A 20,825-nucleotide genomic window follows, 5' to 3' on the forward strand; every position below is an offset into this window, starting at 1 on the left:
TGGCCAATAGGTGGCACTAGTGCTGCATGCATTAGCCCGGATGCCAATGCGGACCCTATGACGCCGACTGACAGCTCATAGCCTATTTATTTTTAATTTAAGACATGTTTTACCGTAGGCTAAACTGGCATGCATACCTTTAAAAAAAAAAAAAGATTGATTGCCAATACTCACTGGTTTTAAAGAGGTAATTTAGGGATCAATTCCATACATTAGACCTATTTATTATGCGCAGTGATATTCCACGGCAGGTTCACATATCAAATTCAATTTATTTATAAAGCCCTTCTTACATCAGCTGATATCTCAAAGTGCTGTGCAGAAGCCCATCCTAAAACCCCAAACAGCAAGCAATGCAGGTGTAGAAGCACGGTAGATACAACATCCAAATGCTTTATTGCGTTACACACACCATCAGCAGCTATGCCTTGCAACATGTCAAGGCGTTGCAGAAAGAGGAAGATCAAGTGAGCTACACGACACACACAGCCAAGTGGTAAGTAAAACAGCTTCTCTTTTTTGGTTAAGCAAGTCGGGAGATTCTCCAGCCCTATTTTTGGTACTGCTTCTGCAAAATGATGATGTCTCTGAGTGGTGGACTTATAAAGTGACTTTTTTTTTCAGCTAACAAGTTCCCACAAGGGTCTCGCGGAGAGGTTGCAGTCGCCAGGGTCATCATGAAGGACCAAAGCTGTACTGATGAAATTACACAAATCTTCCAAGAGGCTCCGCCGGCGAGACAAGCCCTGTTGGACAACTACAACAACCTGATGAACGTGGCCGAATACTGCGAGAATAACTACCTGCAGGTGAGATGGAAGTTTAGTGCAGTCATCCATTTAGCCTAAGTTATACCGTAGCTAGTAGACATGGCATAGTCTATCAATTAATGTGTAGTTGAACAAATAGCCCACAGTACCGTTACTTTCACAGAAACGAGAATGGGCTATTCAAATCAAGGCCCTACATCATGCATCAATCCGGCTAAATAGTGAAAGAGAATGGTTTATCTCTCAGCTCATTTCATAACACAACTGTTTTCACACAGCGTTCAAAAGTATGTGGACACCCCTTCAAATTAGTGGATTTGGCTATTTCAGCCACTCCTGTTGCTGACAGGTGTATAAAATCGAGCACACAGCCATGCAATCCCCACAGACAAACATTGGCAGCAGAACGGCCTTACTGAACAAGTCAATTCGTTAAATTTCTGCCCTGCTAGAGCTGCCCCGGTCAACTGTAAGTTCTGTTATTGTGAAGTGGGAACGTCTAAGAGCAACAACGTCTGTGAAGTGTTCGGCCACACAAGTTCACAGAATGGGGCCGCTGAGTGCTGAAGCCCGTAGCACGTAAAAAGCGTCTGTCCTCGGTTGCAAACTGCCTCTGGAATCAACGTCAGCGCAATAACTTTTCGTCGGAGCTTAATGAAATGGGTTTCCATGGTCAAGCAGCTGCACACAAACCTAAGATAACCATGCACAATGCCAAGCGCCAGCTGGATGGTGTAAAGCTCGCTGACATTGGACTCTGGAGCAGTGGAAACGTGTTCTCTGGAGTGATGAATCACACTTCACCATCTGGCAGTCCGACGTATGATTCTGGGTTTGGCGGATGCCAGGAGAACGCTACCTGCCCCAATGCATAGTGCCAAATGTCCCTTTGAAAAACCCTTTTTGGTTCCAGGTTAAACCAGAACCCTTACGAGTTCCATGTAGAACCCGCTGTGGAAATGGTTCTACCTGGAACCAAGATGGGTTCTTCAAAGGGTTCTGCTATGGGGACAGTCGAAGAACCAATTTAGGTTTGCGATGGAACCTTTTTTTCAAAGAGTGGATGCTCTTAGATGTAAAGGTGCCTGGAAGAAATTTTGGGTCGCCACACCGGCAGAACCTTTCCAGTTAAAAAAGTTTCTTTGAGGAACCCCTCTGAAAAAGGTCTTAGAGGAACCCCTGTGTAAAGATTCAAACCGGGACCTTTTTGTGATGGGAGGGGTTCCACCTTTTTAAAACGAAACACATTGTAGGTGTGGCAGCCTATCAGATTGGAGTCGTGGCTTTCCGATAGTAATTTTTGGTCACATGTTAGCGTAAATGTCGTTCCTGTTCATAATGTTAAGTTTGTAAACTGCAAATTAAAATGTCCCTTGAATATTTATGCATATTACACATATTGTAATGTAATATGTTAACATTGCTGAGTTCATACAGTAATAAAGTGGTAACTACTCTAACTTTGGCATTTACATAGGCTCATACCTCTGTTAGCCTCATTGAAGCTATACAACTGCCAGTGTTCAACCTTAACGTGATGACAGTACAACAGAACAGATGAACAGGAATGACATTTACTCTAACATGCTGACTAGACCGGGCAAACGTGCGCATGTTGATTTTGTCTTTCGACAAAGACACGCAGGTTGAAATATCAAAATGAACTCTGAACCAACTATGTTCATTTGGGGGACAGGTTGAATCACATGAAACATTCATAGTCATTTAGCTAGCTAGCTTGTTGCTAGATAATTTATCCTGGGATATAAACATTGGGTTGTTATTTTACTTGAAATGCACAAGGTCTTTTCTTTCTGGATCTTAGTAAAAATTTGGGCTCATTTTGATTCACACAAAATCATGTCCTGGCTACTAGACGCTCGTTGACACGAGCGAGCAGTTTGGATTAAATTATTGAATAACATGTATGTGTACGTTTATTTTGCAACGCTCGCGCATGCTACGTGGCTGGTGTGGTCAGCATGTAACGGGTAGGCCCAAAAATGTATATCTCCACTCAAGGGTTCCTCCATAAATGCCATGCTACGCTGAACCATTCAAGGTTCCTCCAAGAACCCATCAAGGAACCGAATGTGCAAATATGAACCATTGACTAGAATCTCCAGGGTTCCTCGAATCACCACTAATTCTAAGAGTGTAGTCTACCGCGTGGCCAAAGTGGTTCCTAATTCGTCTTCTTAAATTACTCTTTACGTATTGAACAATGGAGATAATTTTTGGGGCCACCAAGCCAAAACTTTGCAGTGAAATCATTTAAATTGTGATGGCGAGTAAAAACAACAACATTGATTTCACCTAATTTTAACATTCTGTCATAAACAGCACATGTTCAACTTTGTGAAAAATGTTTTCCCATCTCAATAGATAAAGAAAATGACTATAGTAAGTGCCTCTCTTCAGCGTAGTTAAATAATGAAAAACAATGTTGTGCCCGATTTTAAATGAAAACTGTACAACGGTCCACAATATGTCAAAGTGTAGGTCTGTGTCTTGTGCTTTCAATGAGTGTTTATACTATTACTTTACTACTATACAGCTCTACAGTGGATTTTTAGCAGTGTTATGGTGCGTTCGTAACCAAGTGGGAAATGGGAATTTACCACATCTGGGAAAAATCCACTTGAACGGCCCTCCAACTGGTAATTATTAGTTAAATCAGCCATGAATCCCCTTGTGACAAGGGAAATGGAAGCTTATTGTGTGCAACATGGAGAGACAATTGAATGAAGATTCACTACAAACTTTAAATTGTTAAAACATGTCTAGCCTGTCTATTTATGGCTAACAGGATTGACGTGTTATGCTCCACACGCTCAGTTTTTCGCCAGAAAACACAGTTAAATTAATGAATTAATCACTAATCAGATGAAATAAATAATAATCTTCAGAAATAACTTTGTCAAAGCAACGCAAAAACTAGGGCTTTACAATCATGGTGAAAACTTGGGAGTATTTTTTGGGATTAGCAGGTTAAAATCTTCCTAGAAGTCACAGAGGGTGGATGGAGGGACATTTTGGCACTTTAGCATTTCTCCTTTGCCAAGATAATCCATCCACCGGACAGGTGTGGCACATCAAGAAGCTGATTAAACAACTGCAGGAATCTTTACCAGAGCTGTTGCCAGAGAATGTAATGTTCATTTCTCTACCATAAACCACCTCCAACGTCATTTTAGAGAATTTGGTAGTACGTCCAACCGGCCTCACAACTACAGACCACGTGTATGGTGTCGTGTGAGTAAGCGGTTTGCTGATGTCAACTTTGTGAACAGAGTGCCCCATGGTGGGAGTGGGGTTATGGTATGGTCAGGGAAAGCTACGGACAAAAAAACACAATTGCAATTTGAATGCACAGAGATACCGTGACGAGATCCTGAGGCCCATTGTCGTGCCATTCATCTACCGCCATCACCTCATGTTTCAGCATGATAATACATGGCCCCATGTCGTAAGGATCTGTACACAATTCCTGGAAGCTGAAAATGTTCCAGTTCTGCAATGGCCTACATACTCACCAGACATGTCACACATTGAGCATGTCTGGGATGCTCTGGATCGACATGCATGACAGCTTGTTCCAGTTCCCGCCAATATCCAGCAACTTCGCACAGCCATTGAAGAGGAGTGGGACAACATTCCACAGGCCACAATCAACAGCCTAATCAACTCTATGCAAGGATGTGTCGCGCTGCATGAGGCAAATGGTGGTAACACCAGATACTGACTGGTTTTCTGATCCGCGCCCCTACTTTTTTTTTTTTTTTAAGGTATCTGTGACCAACAGATGCATATGCATATCAGATGCATACCCAGTCATGAAATCCATAGATTAGGGCCTAATGAATTGATTTCAATTGACTGATTTCCTTATAATAACTGTAACTCAGTAAAATGTTGAAATTGTTGCATGCTGCGTTTTTGTTCAGTATACATTAAGAAACATTCCTGTCAAAGAAAGAGGAACAGATTAGTTTATGTAGTCAGAAGTACTCGCACTAGTTTGGAAAGCTTACAAAATTGACAAAGAGCATTTCTGTGCTTGTATTCTTATCCAGTGTAGACACTGGAACGGTGATGCTGCTAGATTGTGCATTGTCGAGATGAGCAAGAAGAAGTGCACTTCCGGTGACACCCACCTCCTTCAAATATTTCCGTGTAAAGAGAGTGTTTCAATATGAAGAGAAACACAATTGAGTGCTTCCTAATTGGTTGTATTTGTGTGTGACGTGTGTCTCTATTGGCATTATGAGTGTGAGAGAGAAATAGTGTTAATCTGAGCACAGAGAGTAACACAGGAAGTCTCTGTGCATCTGCGTGTTAGAAGTGAGCATGCACTATGTGCCCATTTCTATGTGAGTGTGAAGGAGTGCACATATTAGGGTAGGCTCTACTTCCCCATGCTGTACGGCAGTTATGTGCAGCCTATTGTCAACCAAGTTGTTAGGTGATGCTCTAAATACTGAAGTAGCCTGCGGGAACATGTCTGATTGCAACACAGCAAATTGGACAGTGTTACCTAGTGTTGATTTTTCAGTGTAACATTACTAGGGTTGATTCAGGAGTGAAATTAACTCTCAGTGGTGTAAAAGAACCCCAGTGTTAATGTTAAGACCCAGTGTTGAGTGTGAGTCTGATTCTGTCCGATTTTCTCGGTGGAGAGTAAAACTTTCACATCCAAACCAACATTATGTGATTTCCCAGCATGCTCTACTGCAGCTCGATTATTTGGGATTGTTTTTAATATCTGTGTTTTGAACAGATATTGATTGATTCATCTTATGCTACACAAAGATAAATTGCATACATTCTAAACTAATCCAATCACTGAAATAGTTGTTACAGTTTAAATGGTTTAGGTAGGCTCGTTTATCAATGTTCCTAACCCTGGCAGTCATTCTTAATGCAGATTGCAGGTGAATAGAAATTCCAACTGTTGGCTGTCCTAACTCTGGCTGGATTCCAATGGTAATTACATATCACTTTGCAAGCAGCATAATGTGACGTGCAGGCCTGATGTGGCCCGTAAACCAGTAGGTTTGTAACACCACTGTGTTGGGTTAAAACATGGCCATCAAAGTAAAACCTTAACGTATTGTCATAAACAGTTTATCAGTAGGAACTTGGTGAAGTCTACAGGATTGAGAATGAACGAATTCAACAATCATGTCTCTGTCACTAACAAATACAGTCATGGGTGGTAACTCTAATTCATTGAAAAGGCAACGCAGAGTGTGAAATTATATTGGGGTCGTTGGGCGGCGTGGCTTTGAATTATTTAGTTTTGGCCACCCGTGAGTAGAAGTGTTGTATCATTTAAGTGGTCTATGGTTATGTAATTTTTTTTTTTCTTTCTGTTGTGTTATTGACTGTACGTTTGTTTATTCCATGTGTAACTGTGTTGTTGTTTGTGTCGCACTGCTTTGCTTTATCTTGGCCAGGTCGCAGTAAATGAGAACTTGTTCTCAACTGACCTACCTGGTTAAATATAGGTGAAATCAAAAACTTTTTAAATAAAAAATTAAAGTCTGAGCACGTCTGCTAACAGTTCTGAAGTCTTTGTAAAACCTTACATAAGAGCAGGTGGCAATAACGACTTGTAAATAATGTTATAATGTCCAACAAGAAATGACCCTGTCAAGAGATACGGACCTTTTAGTGTAATGGTTAAAAATGCTAAATGAGGTGTTATTGCATAACACCATTGGTGTAAACTAGAAACACTTCCTAGTGTTAGAAATGCTTTATGAGGTGTTATTGCATGACACTGAAAGTGTTAATTCCCCATCACTGACAAAGTGTAACAGCGTCAGCAATAAGCTCTTTGTTAATTTAACGCACAAATGTGTGGACCTGTACCGACACTTGCCCAGTGTTAAATGTAAATGTTGATTTAACACTGGAGAAATTGTTGTGTACGTTCACCGTGAAATGAAATAGAATTGTGAACACTGCGATCAGGCTGTTTCTTCCAGGCTAGTAAATAGGCGCTTTCACTGGACATCTAAAAGAAGGGGTAATGGATTTAGCACTGAGCTCTGAGCTGTGTGTGTCGATATTATCGAAGAATTAGAACAGGAAGGAGTTCTACTGTGTGAGGAGGAAGTGAGAGGTCTGATTTCACTGCTCTTCTCAGACACTTCAACAGCATCATATGACTCACAACTCTGAAAAATGTCATCCCACATTGTCGATTTCAAAATGAGATGCTATTATTCTCATGATTGTTATGATCCCCAAGTGATCAAATAAAATAAAATTGTATTAGTCACATGCGCTGAATACAATATGTAGACCTTACAGTGAAATGCTTACTTACAAGCCCCTAACTAACAATGCAGTTAAAAAACTTACAAATAAGAAATAAAAGGAACAAGAAATTAAAGAGCAGCAGTAAATTAACAATAGCGAGACTATATACAGGGGGTATCGGTACAGAGTCAATGTGCGGGGGAACCGGTTAGTCGAGGTAATTGAGGTAATATCTACATGTAGGTACAGTTATGAAAGTGACTATGCATAGATAATAACAGAGAGTAGCAGTGGTGTAAAATAGGAGATGGGGGTGGGGTGGGCACTGCAAATTGTCTGTGTAGCCATTTGATTAGATGTTCAGGAGTCTTATGGCTTGGGGGTAGAAGCTGTTTAGAAGCCTCTTGGACCTAGACTTGGCGCTCCCATACCGCTTGCCGTGCAACCAAGGTGGCTGGAGTCTTTGACCATTTTTAGGGCTTTCCTCTGACACTGCCTGATATAGAGGTCCTGGATGGCAGGAAGCTTGGCCCCAGTGATGTACTGGGGCCAATGACAGCTTAGGAACAGTGGGTTAACTGCATTGTGCAGAATGACAGCAACCTTTCGGTTACTGACCCAACGCTCTAACCACTAGGCTACCTGATGCCCCACGGCCAGGCATGATGTACTGTGCCATACGGTCTACCCACTGCAGTGCCTTGTGATCGGAGGCCGAGCAGTTGACATACCAGGCGGTGATGCAACCAGACAGGATGCTCTCGATGGTGCAGCTGTAGAACCTTTTGAGGATCTGAGGACCCATGCCAAATATTTTCAGTCTCCTGAGGGGGAATAGGTTTTGTCATGCCCTCTTCACGACTGTCTTGGTGTGCTTGGACCATGTTATTTTGTTGGTGATGTGGACACCAAGGAACTTGAAGCTCTCAACCTGCTCCACTACAGCCCCGTCGATGAGAATGGGGGCGTACACGGTCCTCCTTTTCCTGTAGTCCACAATCATCTCCTTTGTCTTGATCATATTGAGGGAGAGGTTGTTGTCCTGGCACCGCACGGCCAGGTCTCTGACCTCCTCCCTATAGGCTGTCTCATCGTTGTCGGTGATCAGGCCTACCACTGTTGTGTCATCGGCAAACTTAGATGGTGTTGGAGTCGTGCCTGGCCATACAGTCATGAGTGAACAGGAAGGGGACTGAGCACGCACCCCTGAGGGGTCCCTGTGTTGAGGATCAGTGTGGCGAATGTGTTGTTACCTACCCTTACCACCTGGGGGCAGCCTGTCAGGAAGTCCAGGATCCAGTTGCAGAGGGAAGTGTTTAGTCCCAGGGTCCTTAGCTTATTGATGAGCTTTGAGGGTGCTATGGTGTTGAACGCTGAGCTGTAGTCAATGAATAACATTCTCACATAAGTGTTCCTTTTGTCCAGGTGGAAAACGGCAGTGTGGAGTGCAATAGAGATTGCATCATCTGTGGATCTGTTAGGGCGGTATGCAAATTGGAGTGGGTCTAGGGTTTCTGGGATAATGGTGTTGATGTGAGCCATGACCAGCCTTTCATACACTTCATGGCTACAGACGTGAGTGCTACGGGTCTCGGACAGGGAGAGGTTGAAAATGTCAGTAAAGACACTTGCCAGTTGTCAGCACATGCTCACAGTATATGACCTAGTAATCCATCTGGCCCTGCGGCCTTCTGAATGTTGACCTGTTTAAAGGTCTTACTCACATCAGCTGCGGAGAGCATGATCACACAGTCGTCCGGAACAGCTGGTGCTCTCATGCATGTTTCAGTGTTATTTGCCTCGAAGCGAGCATAGAAGTATTTTAGCTCATCTGGTAGGCTCGTGTCACTGGGCAGCTCTCGGCTCTGCTTCCCTTTGTAGTCTGTAAGGGTTTGCAAGCCCTGCCACATCCGATGAGCGTCAGAGCCGGTGTAGTACGATTCGATCTTAGTCCTGTATTGATGCTTTGCCTGTTTGATGGTTGGTCGGAGGGCATAGCGTGACTTCTTGTAAGCTTCCGGGTTAGAGCCGCGCTCCTTGAAAGCGGCAGCTCTATCCTTTAGCTCAGTGCGAATGTTGCCTGTAATCCATGGCTTCTGGTTGGGGTATGTACGTACGGTCACTGTGGGGACAACGTCATCGATGCTCTTATTGATGAAGCCAATGACTGATCTGGTGTATTCCTCAATGCCATCGGAAGAATCTCGAAACATTTTCAAGTCTGTGCTAGCAAAACAGTCCTGTAGCTTAGCATCTGCTTCATCTGACCACTTTTTTTATTGACTGAGTCACTGGTGCTTACTGCTTTTAAGCAGGAATCAGGAGGATTGAATTATGGTCAGATTTGCCAAATGGAGGGCGAGGGAGAGCTTTGTATCTGTGTGTGGAGTAAAGGTGGTCTAGAGTTTTTTTCCCCTCTGGTTGTGTATTTAACATGCTGATAGAAATTAGGTAAAAATAATTTAAGTTTCCCTGCATTAAAGTCACCGGCCACTAGGAGCGCCGCCTCTGGATGAGCGTTTTCCTGTTTGCTTATGGCGGAATACAGCTCATTGAGTGCGGTTTTAGTGCCAGCTGTCTACAGACAGCTACGAAAAATACAGATGAAAACTCTCTAGGTAGATAGTGTGGTCTACAGCTTATCATGAGATACTCTACCTCAGGCGAACAAAACCGTGAGACTTCCTGAGATATCATGCACCAGCTGTTGATTACTAATAAACATAGTCCACCCCCCTTGTCTTACCAGACGCCGCTGTTCTTTCCCGCCGATACAGCATATATCCAGCTAGCTGTATGTTGATAATGTCATCGTTCAGCCACGACTCCGTGAAACATAAGATATTACAGTTTTTAATGTCTCGTTGGTAGTTTAATCTTCCTCGTCGATTTTATTTTCCAATGATTAAATGTTAGCTAGTAGAACGGAAGGCGGTGGGGGTTTATTCGATCTCCTACGAATTCTCAGAAGACAGCCCGACCTCTGTCCTCTTTTACCCCGCCTTCTCAAGAAAATTACGGGGATTTGGGCCTGTTCCCGGCAAAGCAGTATGACGTTCTCGTCGGGCTCGTTAAAGGAAAAAAAAAAAGCTTCTGCCAGTTCGTGGTGAGTAATAGCTGTTCTGATGTCCAGAAGTTATTTTCGGTCATAAGACACGGTAGCAGCAACATTATGTACAAATTAAGTTCAAGAATAAGTTACAAACAACTCACAAAAACGAACAAAAAAACTAATTTGGTTAGGAGCACGTAAAATGCCAGCCATCTTTTCCGGCACCATGATACACACATCGGCTAATCATAATCATACTCTATTGTTTGGCATTTGTGACATGAGCATCATGTGTGCATTTATTTTTTTCATGACTGTCAGTCTCTCCATGTCTCTCTCTCTCTCTGTCTCTCTCTCTCCCTCCCGTTAGGCAGGTGCAGATGCGGCCAAGGCCCTGGAGGAGACTAAGAACTTCACTACCCAGTCTCTGGCCAGTGTGGCCTACCAGATCAGCACCCTGGCCTCCAACGTCCTCAAGCTGCTGGATGCACAGAACTCCCAGCTCAGACACATGGAGTCCTCTGTCAACCTCATCGGACAGGTAGCATGTCTAGCATGTCTCAACTTATGTGTTAGGCCCCGATTCAGTTTCAGGAAGAGAACACAAGCATGTGTATATTAGCAGCAGTGGTGGTTGGTGCCGAGGAGGGAGGACGATTATTTTTTTATGAGCATGGCCTAATTTCTATTACAGCATATTGGATGAATGTCATTCATATTCCATTTACCCAGCTCAATGTAACATCGCTAGGTTTAGGTTACTACATGATTCTCAAATTGTCTCTATACCCATCATGAGGTTGCTACAACCTAGCCTATGAATGAAAGTTTACAACGTAGGTGCACAGGTCGAGAGAAATTTGAAAGGTGACATACATTAACACATACAATACCGCCTTGTACACTCTTGCCTCCATCTAGCTGATCTAGGGTGTAATCATTAGTCCAACAGTTGCAAACAATAATTTCTATTGGACAAATTCAGGTATGTTTATACCCATTTCGTTCCGTCTGCCTCTGTTTTAAGAAACGTTTTTTGGCGGAAATAATACACCCCTGGTCACACGCAAACACTGTTCACTTTTATAGCAGCCACATCCAAACAGCATTATCACTTTGATCATTGTATAGTCCTTCTCACATCTATGCCCTCTCCTCCTCTCACCTTTTCCCTTAGCTTGTGGACTTCAGTGCATAACACATCAGCGGTCTGGGACAAGGCAAGGAAACCTTTCCAAGCCAAACCTTCTTATCATAACCGTTAACCACCACACACAGCCTACATCGTTGTCACCAAATTGTCATATTCAACATAGCTACTAGAACTAACGCGTTAGTAAACCTGTGACAATCATGCAGTACAGTGTACAGTCAGCAGCAAGCAGTTTAGCAGTTACACGGGCAAGCCCCGGTGGCAATAAATTAGTAAAACCAAAAGCTTACCTTGACTTTGGAAGAGTTCCAGGGTTTGATAGCCATAGCCAGCTAACTAACATAGCATCCCTCTTTGTTTGAGCCGGGTGTTTGAGTAGGCTAAACGAGCTAGTTGCATTTGCTAGCTAAGTAAGTGAAAGTGTAAAAAAAAAAAAAATATATATAGCTAGCTTTCTCTCTCTTATTCATTTTTGAAGAAATTAATTTGTTCAAAACTGTTAAACTATTGTCTTTCTCTCTCATTGAGACACCTACTCAGCACATTTTATGCACTGCAGTGCTAGCTAGCTGTGTCTTATGCTTTCAGTACTAGATTCCTTCTCTGATCCTTTGATTGGGTGGACAACATGTCAGTTCATGCAGCAAGAGCTCTGATAGGTTGGAGGATATCGTTCAGAAGTTGTTATAATTGCTGTGTAAGTCTATGGAAGGTGTGAGAACCACGAGCCTCCTAGGTTTTGTGTTGAAGTCAATGTACCTAGAGGAGGACGGAAGCTAGCTGTCCTCTGGCTACACCATGGTGCTACCCTACAGAGGGCTGTTGAGGCTACTGTAGACTTTCATTGTAAAACAGTGTGTTTTAATCAATTATTTGGTGACGTGAATATATTTAGTATAATTTTATCTAAAAAGGAAAACTTTTTTAGTGTTTCACTATTTATATTTTTCTGTAATTCACTGAGGAGGATGGTCCTCCACTTCCTGCTCTGAGGAGCCTCCACTGGTTAGCAGAAATGCACAGTTAACCTTGCTAAAAAGGCAGGTTTACTTCCTTGAACCCAGGCTTTAGAATGAGGTGGCCATTCCGAGGCATTGACTTGATTGAAGGGGCAATTTCAATCCATGAGTTACCCTCCGTCCGGGGTTGATGCGTTGTTGCACCTAGATCATCAGGGTTCTCTGAGTGTCACTCGTACCCACTGTGGCAATTTCCCTTATTCCTTGCCCCTTCCCTCTCTTCGTCCACCATCCCTTCCTCCCTCATCTCCTTAACCTTGGTGCTCAGCATATCAAAGCTGCAGGTTCTGCCTCGCCGTTGACCTGGGCTGGTTTCCAGGGACTCTTTGGGGACCCTGGCCTTCTTCAATGCAGAATAGCTGATTTCTCCATCCCCAGTACACCACGTGACTCTCCTCTCTCCCTCTCATACACCAGTCCCACTATCCCCCCACCTCCCCTCTCTTACACCAGCCCAACTGTCCCCCGCTGCCCCCTCCCCCTCTCTGTAGCCCCACTGTCACCAAAGCTGGCACAGACCCCAGGCATTCCTGCATGCTCCGTGCCCAGCATTATCATACAGAACCAGGTCGCCTGAGGAGGGGGTTGGGGATGGAGGGGTGAGTGGGTTAAGGGGCTACAGTGTGAACTTTGAACTTCAACGCATAGCATCATAGGAGCTGGGATGGAACCTTCCTTCCTGCTAACCTCTGATTGATGTCCTCCATTGTCTGCTGGCACCCATGAAGGGTCCCTACAACTGTATACTAAATGATAGGGCTCACTTGAACTCCCTCTATTTGGGGGAGGAAAGAAAGTTTGACAATATTACCACGTTCGTGAATGAGCTATATTGAGCTAATGATGTTGTCAGAGAAAGGGTACCATGCTATTTCATCCTGTATGGTTTATTTTGTATTTTGGAAAAAGTTTTACCAGAGGGGAGGAATTAAGAATGGCACATGTTTATCTGTAAAAAAATGTAAATCAATTTAATTGTTATTGGTTCATACCCTGATGGCAACATCCTCTGCTTCCTGTCTTGTAGACAGTGGACATGCACAGAGAGAAGGTGGCCCGGAGAGAGATAGGGGCTTTCACCACAGCCAAGAGGGTTCCCCGCAGTCACAAAATAATCCCCCCGGCAACAGGCAAGGAGCCCAAACCCAAGTACACCCGTAGTCCCATCACCTACTCGGACCTGGACACACAGGGACATGGCATGAAGGTGAGACTGAGTTCTCAAGTTCAAGTGCAACTACTCACAACACACGTTTTACCTAACATTCCCATGCCATTAAAAAGGTCAAAGGTTCAAAGAAATACTTTCGCTGCAAGTGTCTTACTATACAGCTACAAAACTGTACACTACTGTATGGTGCAATCAATATTCAGTAGTAGTGCTGGAAATGACTGAGGTGGAAATGTAATTACATAATACAAAGTTGATGAAAACGACAGGATACTACGGCGGGAGACAAAGGCTCCGTAGGTTTCCTTAGCCCTCTAGACAAGCCTTTCTGATGCAGCGAGGCAGCAGCCGTTATTTTCTACCGCCGTGCCTCTAGTCTACACCACATCCACTTCGAGAGGAGCATTTTGTAGCGTAGTGCTGATCTCGATTAGCACACACGCACACAAGCATGCACGGATACAACGCACTCACGCACACACACACACACACACACACACAGATTAGGCAGCCAGCAGGCCATTGTGCACCGTGGGAAAATGGCTCGACGCACTAAGTAGTGCTGCCAAGGCTAAGCCGCTTCATTGATGCTCCAACACAATTCACTCATTACAACACATACACACGCACACACACACGCGCACACACACACACATAAACTACCTCTTCTTTTCACTCTGCTCTCCCTTTCTCTCTCTTTCTCTCACCACTTCCCCACAGGATTCTGGTAAGCTGCTGGGGAAAGCCGGGTCAACACGCAAACATGGCGGCACCATCAGGTATGATGATGACACTGCTGGCTCCATTTGCTCTCACACTGTCAGTCTTACTGTAACTGTTTCACTTCCTGTAAAAGTCATTCAGACAGGAAGCCTAATTTCCGCACGTCCTCTATGCTCAGTGGCCCACAAAACCCCTTTTTTTAAAAACTTTTATTCAAGACCAGAAACATCAGCAAAAGAAATCCTTAAAATAATTTGTGTGTGCGTGCGTGTGTGCTGTGGGTAGGGTTGGGGAAGGAGGTTAAACAGTATTCATGGCTAACCACACCTCCTGTCCAATCATGTTTGTTGTGTTCATTCAGTAGCGGATTGAATGCCATTCAGCCAGCGGGAGATTTACTGTTGGCAGGAGAAAGAGCACAGAGCTTTCACAATGTGATTATGCCAAAAACGAACCAGGAAGTATAGAAATCAAATGTGCGGGTATCATTTGCACAGAGTAGAATATTTAAACTGTTAAGTGAGAGAAGATATCTCTCAGTCAATGTGTATGATTTGAAGCTTTCTGCATGTTTCTCACTAGTTGATAAAGCTGGTCTGTGTGAGTTCAAGTGCCAGTATTTGTGATACTTCTATGTGACGCTTACGGCTGTGTGTGTGTTTTCAGCAGGAGCACTTCCAGAGCACCCCCAGAGCCTGTCCAGTGTCCCATAGCCCCCTCTCTGTCTCGAGGGGCGTCCCTCACCTCTCTCCATGATCGCTCCATTGGGTAAAAAAACACTTCCTGGAAACACAGTTTTACTGTACACACACAAGCTTTGACACTTACTACTAAACACTCCATTCCTTACGAGTACTCAGACACCTCAGTTAAGTGTGGTGCTTCTGGATTTGTATATTTTGTGTGTAGAGTAGCCTATAGAATATCTCCACCCAGACCATGGAAATATACCCCTAGCTTACTTTGAGGTTGCCCTCCCCCTCCTGTAACAGGTCCAGCTTCGGCAAGGCCGTGCCTCCCCCCGTGGTCCCCAGCTGGCCCGCGTCACCTAACTCTGACATCATCACCACCCTGCTGGAGGAGGCCCCGCCCCCACCACCGCCCCTGTCTCTTATGGAGGATGGTGACGCCGCCATGCCCGCTCCGGCCCCTCCTCCTCCTCCCATGGCGCCTCCTGCCTCCTCTCTGGATGTCCCTCCTCCCCCTCCACTGCCCCCCACAACCAGCACCCCTGAACCTGCCCATACCAGCCTAGCCTGCATCCCCCCTCCCCCTGCCCCACCCCCACTGGATACTGGTAAGTGTCTGTATAACACTTTATCATGAATTTCGTAAAACATGAATACACTTTTTGTAACTAGCGTACATACTATTAGTAACTGATTGTAAACGTATTGTATGAGTAACTAAAGTACATTAACATGTCATAAAATTAATATCACACTCAATGTCAAACATCTAGGCGGAAAATATCGCTTGTTTTTGTGTTTCCCACACTGTGTGACAGCTTTAGCACACTGCACAGTGTAGGGGAGGAAATGAGAACACGTAGTGTGTATAAAGACACCCAGAGACATGCACATGCTGACACATCTAGAGGCAGAAAACCAGGAACAAACAACCTTGTGCCTGTACTGTGATACTAAGAAAGAAATACTTTTATGGCCTTGTGGCATGATTGTGTTACTGATTTCACACAGTATTAAACGCTGAATATCAACTTAAATCAGATGAAGGAAGCAGATATACTATTTTCTTAGTGGCCGAAGAGAACGGCTTCCCGCCCCCTATGCCACCACCATCTGACGAGCCTCTCCCTCCACCAACCAGCGGGGCCCTGGAGTTCCCTGGCCCTCCCCCTCCACCGAGTGATGAGGTGGATGAAGGTAAAAGGAGCGGGTTGGTTTGGTGGACCACCCAGCCCTAAATGTGTCACACTGTACTTTTAATGGTCTTTCAACAAGTGCTTTTGAAAGGACTCTACAATGAGACCTCACATCCATTTCTAATACCGCAAAGGATCTGATTTGTTAAAATGTTGGATTCTATTTGTTTAGTTTAGCTGTCTGTCTGAGGTTTGTTTATCTGTCTGTCTGTCTTTCTACGCAGAGCATGCTCGCTGATGCTGATCTTTGGTGTTTTCTTGTCCTTATCTCTGTTATTAGACTCTCCAGTGTCTTCCTCTCTCTCTCTCTCTCGCTCTGTGTGTCTGTCTGCTTGATCTTGACCTTTGACCTGTGACCTGTCTCTCTCCGGCTCAGCTCTGCAGCCCAGGCGGTCTTGTGTACGTCGTAACGCCCCCAGCTCGCGCTCCATGTCCCTCAGGGTCCGCAAAGGCCCTCGCTCTCGCTCGCTCTACACTCGCTCGCTCTTCCTGCCAACCATCCAATCACGTAAGGCTACTTTGGCAACCCCCCCATCCCAGGTCCTACCCCCAGCTGTAGTCCAATATGGCCTCATGACTTAGTATTAATATACCAATCATTAGTTCATGAGGAGCTGAACATGGCTAATGCGAAACTGGTTTAATATTACACCACCGTTGTTTAGGTTTATGATGCATGATGAAAGTTCAAGCCTTGCTTAAGCAATTGTGTTAGCTTCATATTAGTGCTAGCATTAGCATTTGGGCCGTCATTGTAAATAAGAATTTGTTCTTAACTAAATAAAGGTCCAATAAAACATTGATTAAAATACACGTGGAGTTCCCTCTAAAGGCCCCTTTTGGTTGATCTGATGTAAACCTTTCTCCGTCACCCATTCCCACCTCTCCCTCCGTGACCTCACCGGTCAGTCATGATCCCCCCTCCCCCTTCATACCCCCCTCCCCTCGCCCCTCCCGTGTCGCTGAGCCCCCTGTCCAGCCTGCCCGCCCGCCTGGATCACCTGGGTAAGTGGGGACTGTGTGAGACCGCAGTACACCCTCCAGGCCATGGAGAGGGGGGCGTGAGAGGGTGACTTCTGTCCAAAGGACTGCATCACTGCTTCTGCTTCTGCTGCTATTGCTGTTGAGTCTACTGTGTCGGAAGGTAAAGCCATGGACAGATTCTGTCCCGTAAAAGTCCGTCAGACACCGGGTTGGTAACGTCTTTGTCTTTTCCTTGATAGATATGATGTCTTGTGTTTTTCAATATAACAGATAACACCTTATGTGGAGAAAAGAGTTACAAAGAAGCTCGGTACTGTAAATTGATTTAAAGAGTCATCGGAACAAGTTATGCAGTATAGCTACAGTTTTGATACACTTTGGAACGTATGCTGAATTACTTGTATGGCAAGTGGTGCAGCCTATCATCAGTTTGGGTTTACAGTTGAAGACGGAAGTTTACATACACTTGACACAAGTCATTGACACAAGTCATTTTTCCAACAATTGTTTACAGACAGATTATTTCACTTATACTTCCAGTGGGTCAGAAGTTTACATACCCTAAATTGACGGTGTCTTTAAACAGCTTGGAAAATTCAAGAAAATTATGTCATGGCTTTAGAAGCTTTTGATAGGCTAATTGACAGCATTTGAGTCAATTGGAGGTGTACCTGTGGATGTCTTTCAAGGCCTACCTTCAAACTCAGTGCCTCTTTGCTTGACATCATGGGGAAATCAAACGAAATCAGCCAAGACCTCAGTTAAAGAAAATTGTAGACCTCCACAAGTCTGGTTCATCCTTGGGAGCAATTTCCAAACGCCTGAAGGTATCACGTTCATCTGTACAAACAATAGTACGCAAGTATAAACACCTTGGGACTACGCAGCCGTCATACCGCTCAGGAAGGAGACGTGTTCTGTCTCCTAGAGATGAACATACTTTGGTGCGAAAAGTGTACATGCAGCAAAGGACCTTGTGAATATGCTGGAGGAAACAGGTACAAAGTATCTATATCCACAGTAAAACGAGTCCTATATCGACATAACCTGAAAGGCCGCTCAGCAAGGAAGAAGCCACTGCTCCAAAACCGCCATAAAAAAGCCACACTACGGTTTGCAACTGCACATGGGGACAACGATCGTACTTTTTGGAGAAACGTCCTCTGGTCTGATGAAACTAAAATAGAACTGTTTGGCCATAATGACCATTGCTATTTTTGGAGGAAAAAGGGGGAGGCAGAACACCATCCCAACCATGAAGCACGGGGGTGATAGCATGATGTTGTGGGGGTGCTTTGCTGCAGGAGGGACTGGTGCAGTTCACAAAATAGATGGCATCACGAGGCAGGAAAATTATCTGGATATATTGAAGCAACATCTCAAGACATCAGTCAGGAAGGTAAAGCTTGGTCACAAATGGGTCTTCTAAATGGACAATGACCACAAGCATACTTCCAAAGTTGTGTCAAAATGGCTTAAGGACAACAAAGTCAAGGTATTGGAGTGGCCAAAGCCCTGACCTCAATCCCATAGAAAATTTATGGGCAGACCTGAAAAGGTGTGTTCGAGCAAGGAGGCCTACAAACCTGACTCAGTTACACCAGCTTTGTCAGGGGGAATGGGCCAAAATTCACCAAACTTATTGTGGAAACTTGTGGAATGCTACCCGAAACGTTTGACCCAAGTTAAACAATTTGAAGGCAATGCTACCAAATCCTAATTGAGTGTATGTAAACTTCTGACCCACTGGGAATGTGATGAAAGAAATAAAAGCTGAAATAAATTATTCTCTCTACTATTATTCTGGCATTTCACATTCTTAAAATAAAGTGGGGATCCTAACTGACCTAAGACAGGGGATTTTTACTAGGATTAGGAATTGTGAAAAACAGAGTTTAAATGTATTTGGCTATGGTGTATGTAAACTTCCGACTTCAACTGTATATGACTTTTGTCCAATCCTGTAGATCTGGTGATCCCAGCCCCTCCTCCTCCACCTTTTACCGACAGCGTGGTGGGCTTTGATGACGACATGTCACCCCTACCTCCCCCTGCGGATTATGCCACGACTGGCCCTACAGACTTTTTGGAGAAAGGTACGATAGTGCTCCATGCGTATTCACCAATAGATAAATTACTAAATGCCGTCATGGCCCTAATTGCATGCGTACTTTTACAGTACTTATTCAATGTCTGACCAAATCATACCATAACATTTGGTCTATGTTTGTGTTTTGTCTTGGTTGTCTCATTGCAATTCACTTTCCCTCCCAGTGGTGGCGCTGTACAGCTACAACTCAGGGAATCCTGGAGACCTGGTGTTCCTGGAGGGAGAAGTCATCTACCTGATCAAGAGGAATGAAGATGGCTGGTGTGAGGGACTGCTCAACGGAGTAGAGGGATTCTTCCCTGGGAACTACGTAGATTCCTCCACCAGCTAAGATATTAGACCACTTAAAGGTAGACTCAGCAATATGACGTATACGCAGAAAGTTAACAGCATAGTGGGTCAATTTCCTCTACAACCAAGAGTGTTGAAGCCCGAGGCTCAACTTTGTCCTCTGTTTTGGTCTTGTGGGCTACCATGTTGTAAAAGTGTGAAGCGAACCCGTGCACATGCGCAGATTCCGTGTGTGACTGTGTGAGAGCGGAGTCGTGCATCTCGCTTATCACAATATCTGTGGTGCTGCTCGTGGCAATGTCATTTCGCTTAGTCTACCTGTAATATGAAAAAGGAAAGTAGGCTCTGTCCACAAACTACCCCTAACCCTATACCCTAAGTCTACCTAGGCACTTTATGTTGATCAGGAAGAATTGGACAGGTATAAACATACCTATTCACATCATTGGTAAAAGCAATAACTATTGTAGCTTCACCTGTCCCTTTGATAGGACAGATGGCATTTCAACAATATTGGTATTTCAACCATCAGAGTTTAGGGCTAGTGGTTGTTGGGTTGTTTCTTGATGGGGACATAGTCAACTATTAGCTTTGTAGAAAGACCTCTACTGACCCCTACAGGTCAAAGTAATGTGAACGGAAAATAAAGCAATATTTACACAAGGACTGATGACAGGATTCTGAAATATAGTCACTATATAGCGTGAGGGGCTAGCTATATATTACCAAGAGGGGCACTAGGTAGGACGACTTAATATCTGCTATCTTTCAACCAAGACTAGATACAAGATACAAAGTCAGCTTGCGTGTTAACCATGAAGGTAGTGAATACTTGGTAAAGAGGGAAAATGCTTTGCAAGTTATATAATAGCTCTATGTCCTGTTCAGTATTGTTTTACAAGTACTGTGGTACCAGTATGTGAACTAGTTTGATCTTACTGTTGTGCTCAGTAGGATGAGCCCTGAACGCTGCAAAACGATGTGGTAAAGTTGCACCTGTTTTCTGTCAATGGAACCAGGCACTATTTGCTGCTGCAGTTTTTGGCTCTGCGGGATGATATTGGTCTCTTAATTAGAATTGCACTAATATATTTTGTAATATTCAAACTAAGATGAAATAATATATGGATTATTGAGAAAATTCATACCAAAAAAATATTTGTATGAATTCTATCACGTGGTGAAAATATTTTACTGTAGGGATGTCATGATATTGAAAAATCTAAAAGTGCTTTTCAACTTCTTAATGTTTTCAGTTACAGTTTCATTTTGATATTTAGTACATCCTTTTAGATTGAAAAATGTTTTATTTACATGTCTTTCAATAAATGCTTAGCTTTTCCAAATAAACTTTTCCAATTGTAACTCCTTTTCCAATTATAAAACCTTAACCCACT

General features: G+C 43.9%; 1 protein-coding gene across 3 annotated transcripts; it reads left to right on the top strand.

Annotated features, from left to right (window-relative positions):
- The first annotated feature begins 48 nt into the window (after positions 1–48).
- Positions 49–20,778, top strand: LOC129828401 (abl interactor 2-like). Of its 3 annotated transcripts, none has more exons than XM_055889481.1 (10): positions 49–496; positions 625–809; positions 10,463–10,633; positions 13,292–13,471; positions 14,156–14,214; positions 14,825–14,926; positions 15,151–15,455; positions 15,919–16,044; positions 18,995–19,123; positions 19,302–20,778. In XM_055889481.1, the coding sequence occupies exons 2-10, from the start codon at positions 678–680 to the stop codon at positions 19,466–19,468; spliced, it is 1,371 nt and encodes a 456-aa protein (XP_055745456.1). In that variant the 5' UTR covers positions 49–496; positions 625–677; the 3' UTR covers positions 19,469–20,778. The 3 variants fall into 3 exon arrangements, with proteins under 3 accessions (XP_055745456.1, XP_055745458.1, XP_055745455.1); XM_055889483.1 differs by having other exon boundaries at positions 14,828–14,926; XM_055889480.1 differs by lacking the exon at positions 19,302–20,778 and adding an exon at positions 16,420–16,551 and having other exon boundaries at positions 16,953–19,084.
- The last annotated feature ends 47 nt before the right edge of the window (positions 20,779–20,825 follow it).

The sequence above is a fragment of the Salvelinus fontinalis genome, chromosome 2 (assembly GCF_029448725.1).
Source record: "Salvelinus fontinalis isolate EN_2023a chromosome 2, ASM2944872v1, whole genome shotgun sequence".
In the NCBI taxonomy this organism is placed as follows: Eukaryota; Metazoa; Chordata; class Actinopteri; order Salmoniformes; family Salmonidae; genus Salvelinus; species Salvelinus fontinalis.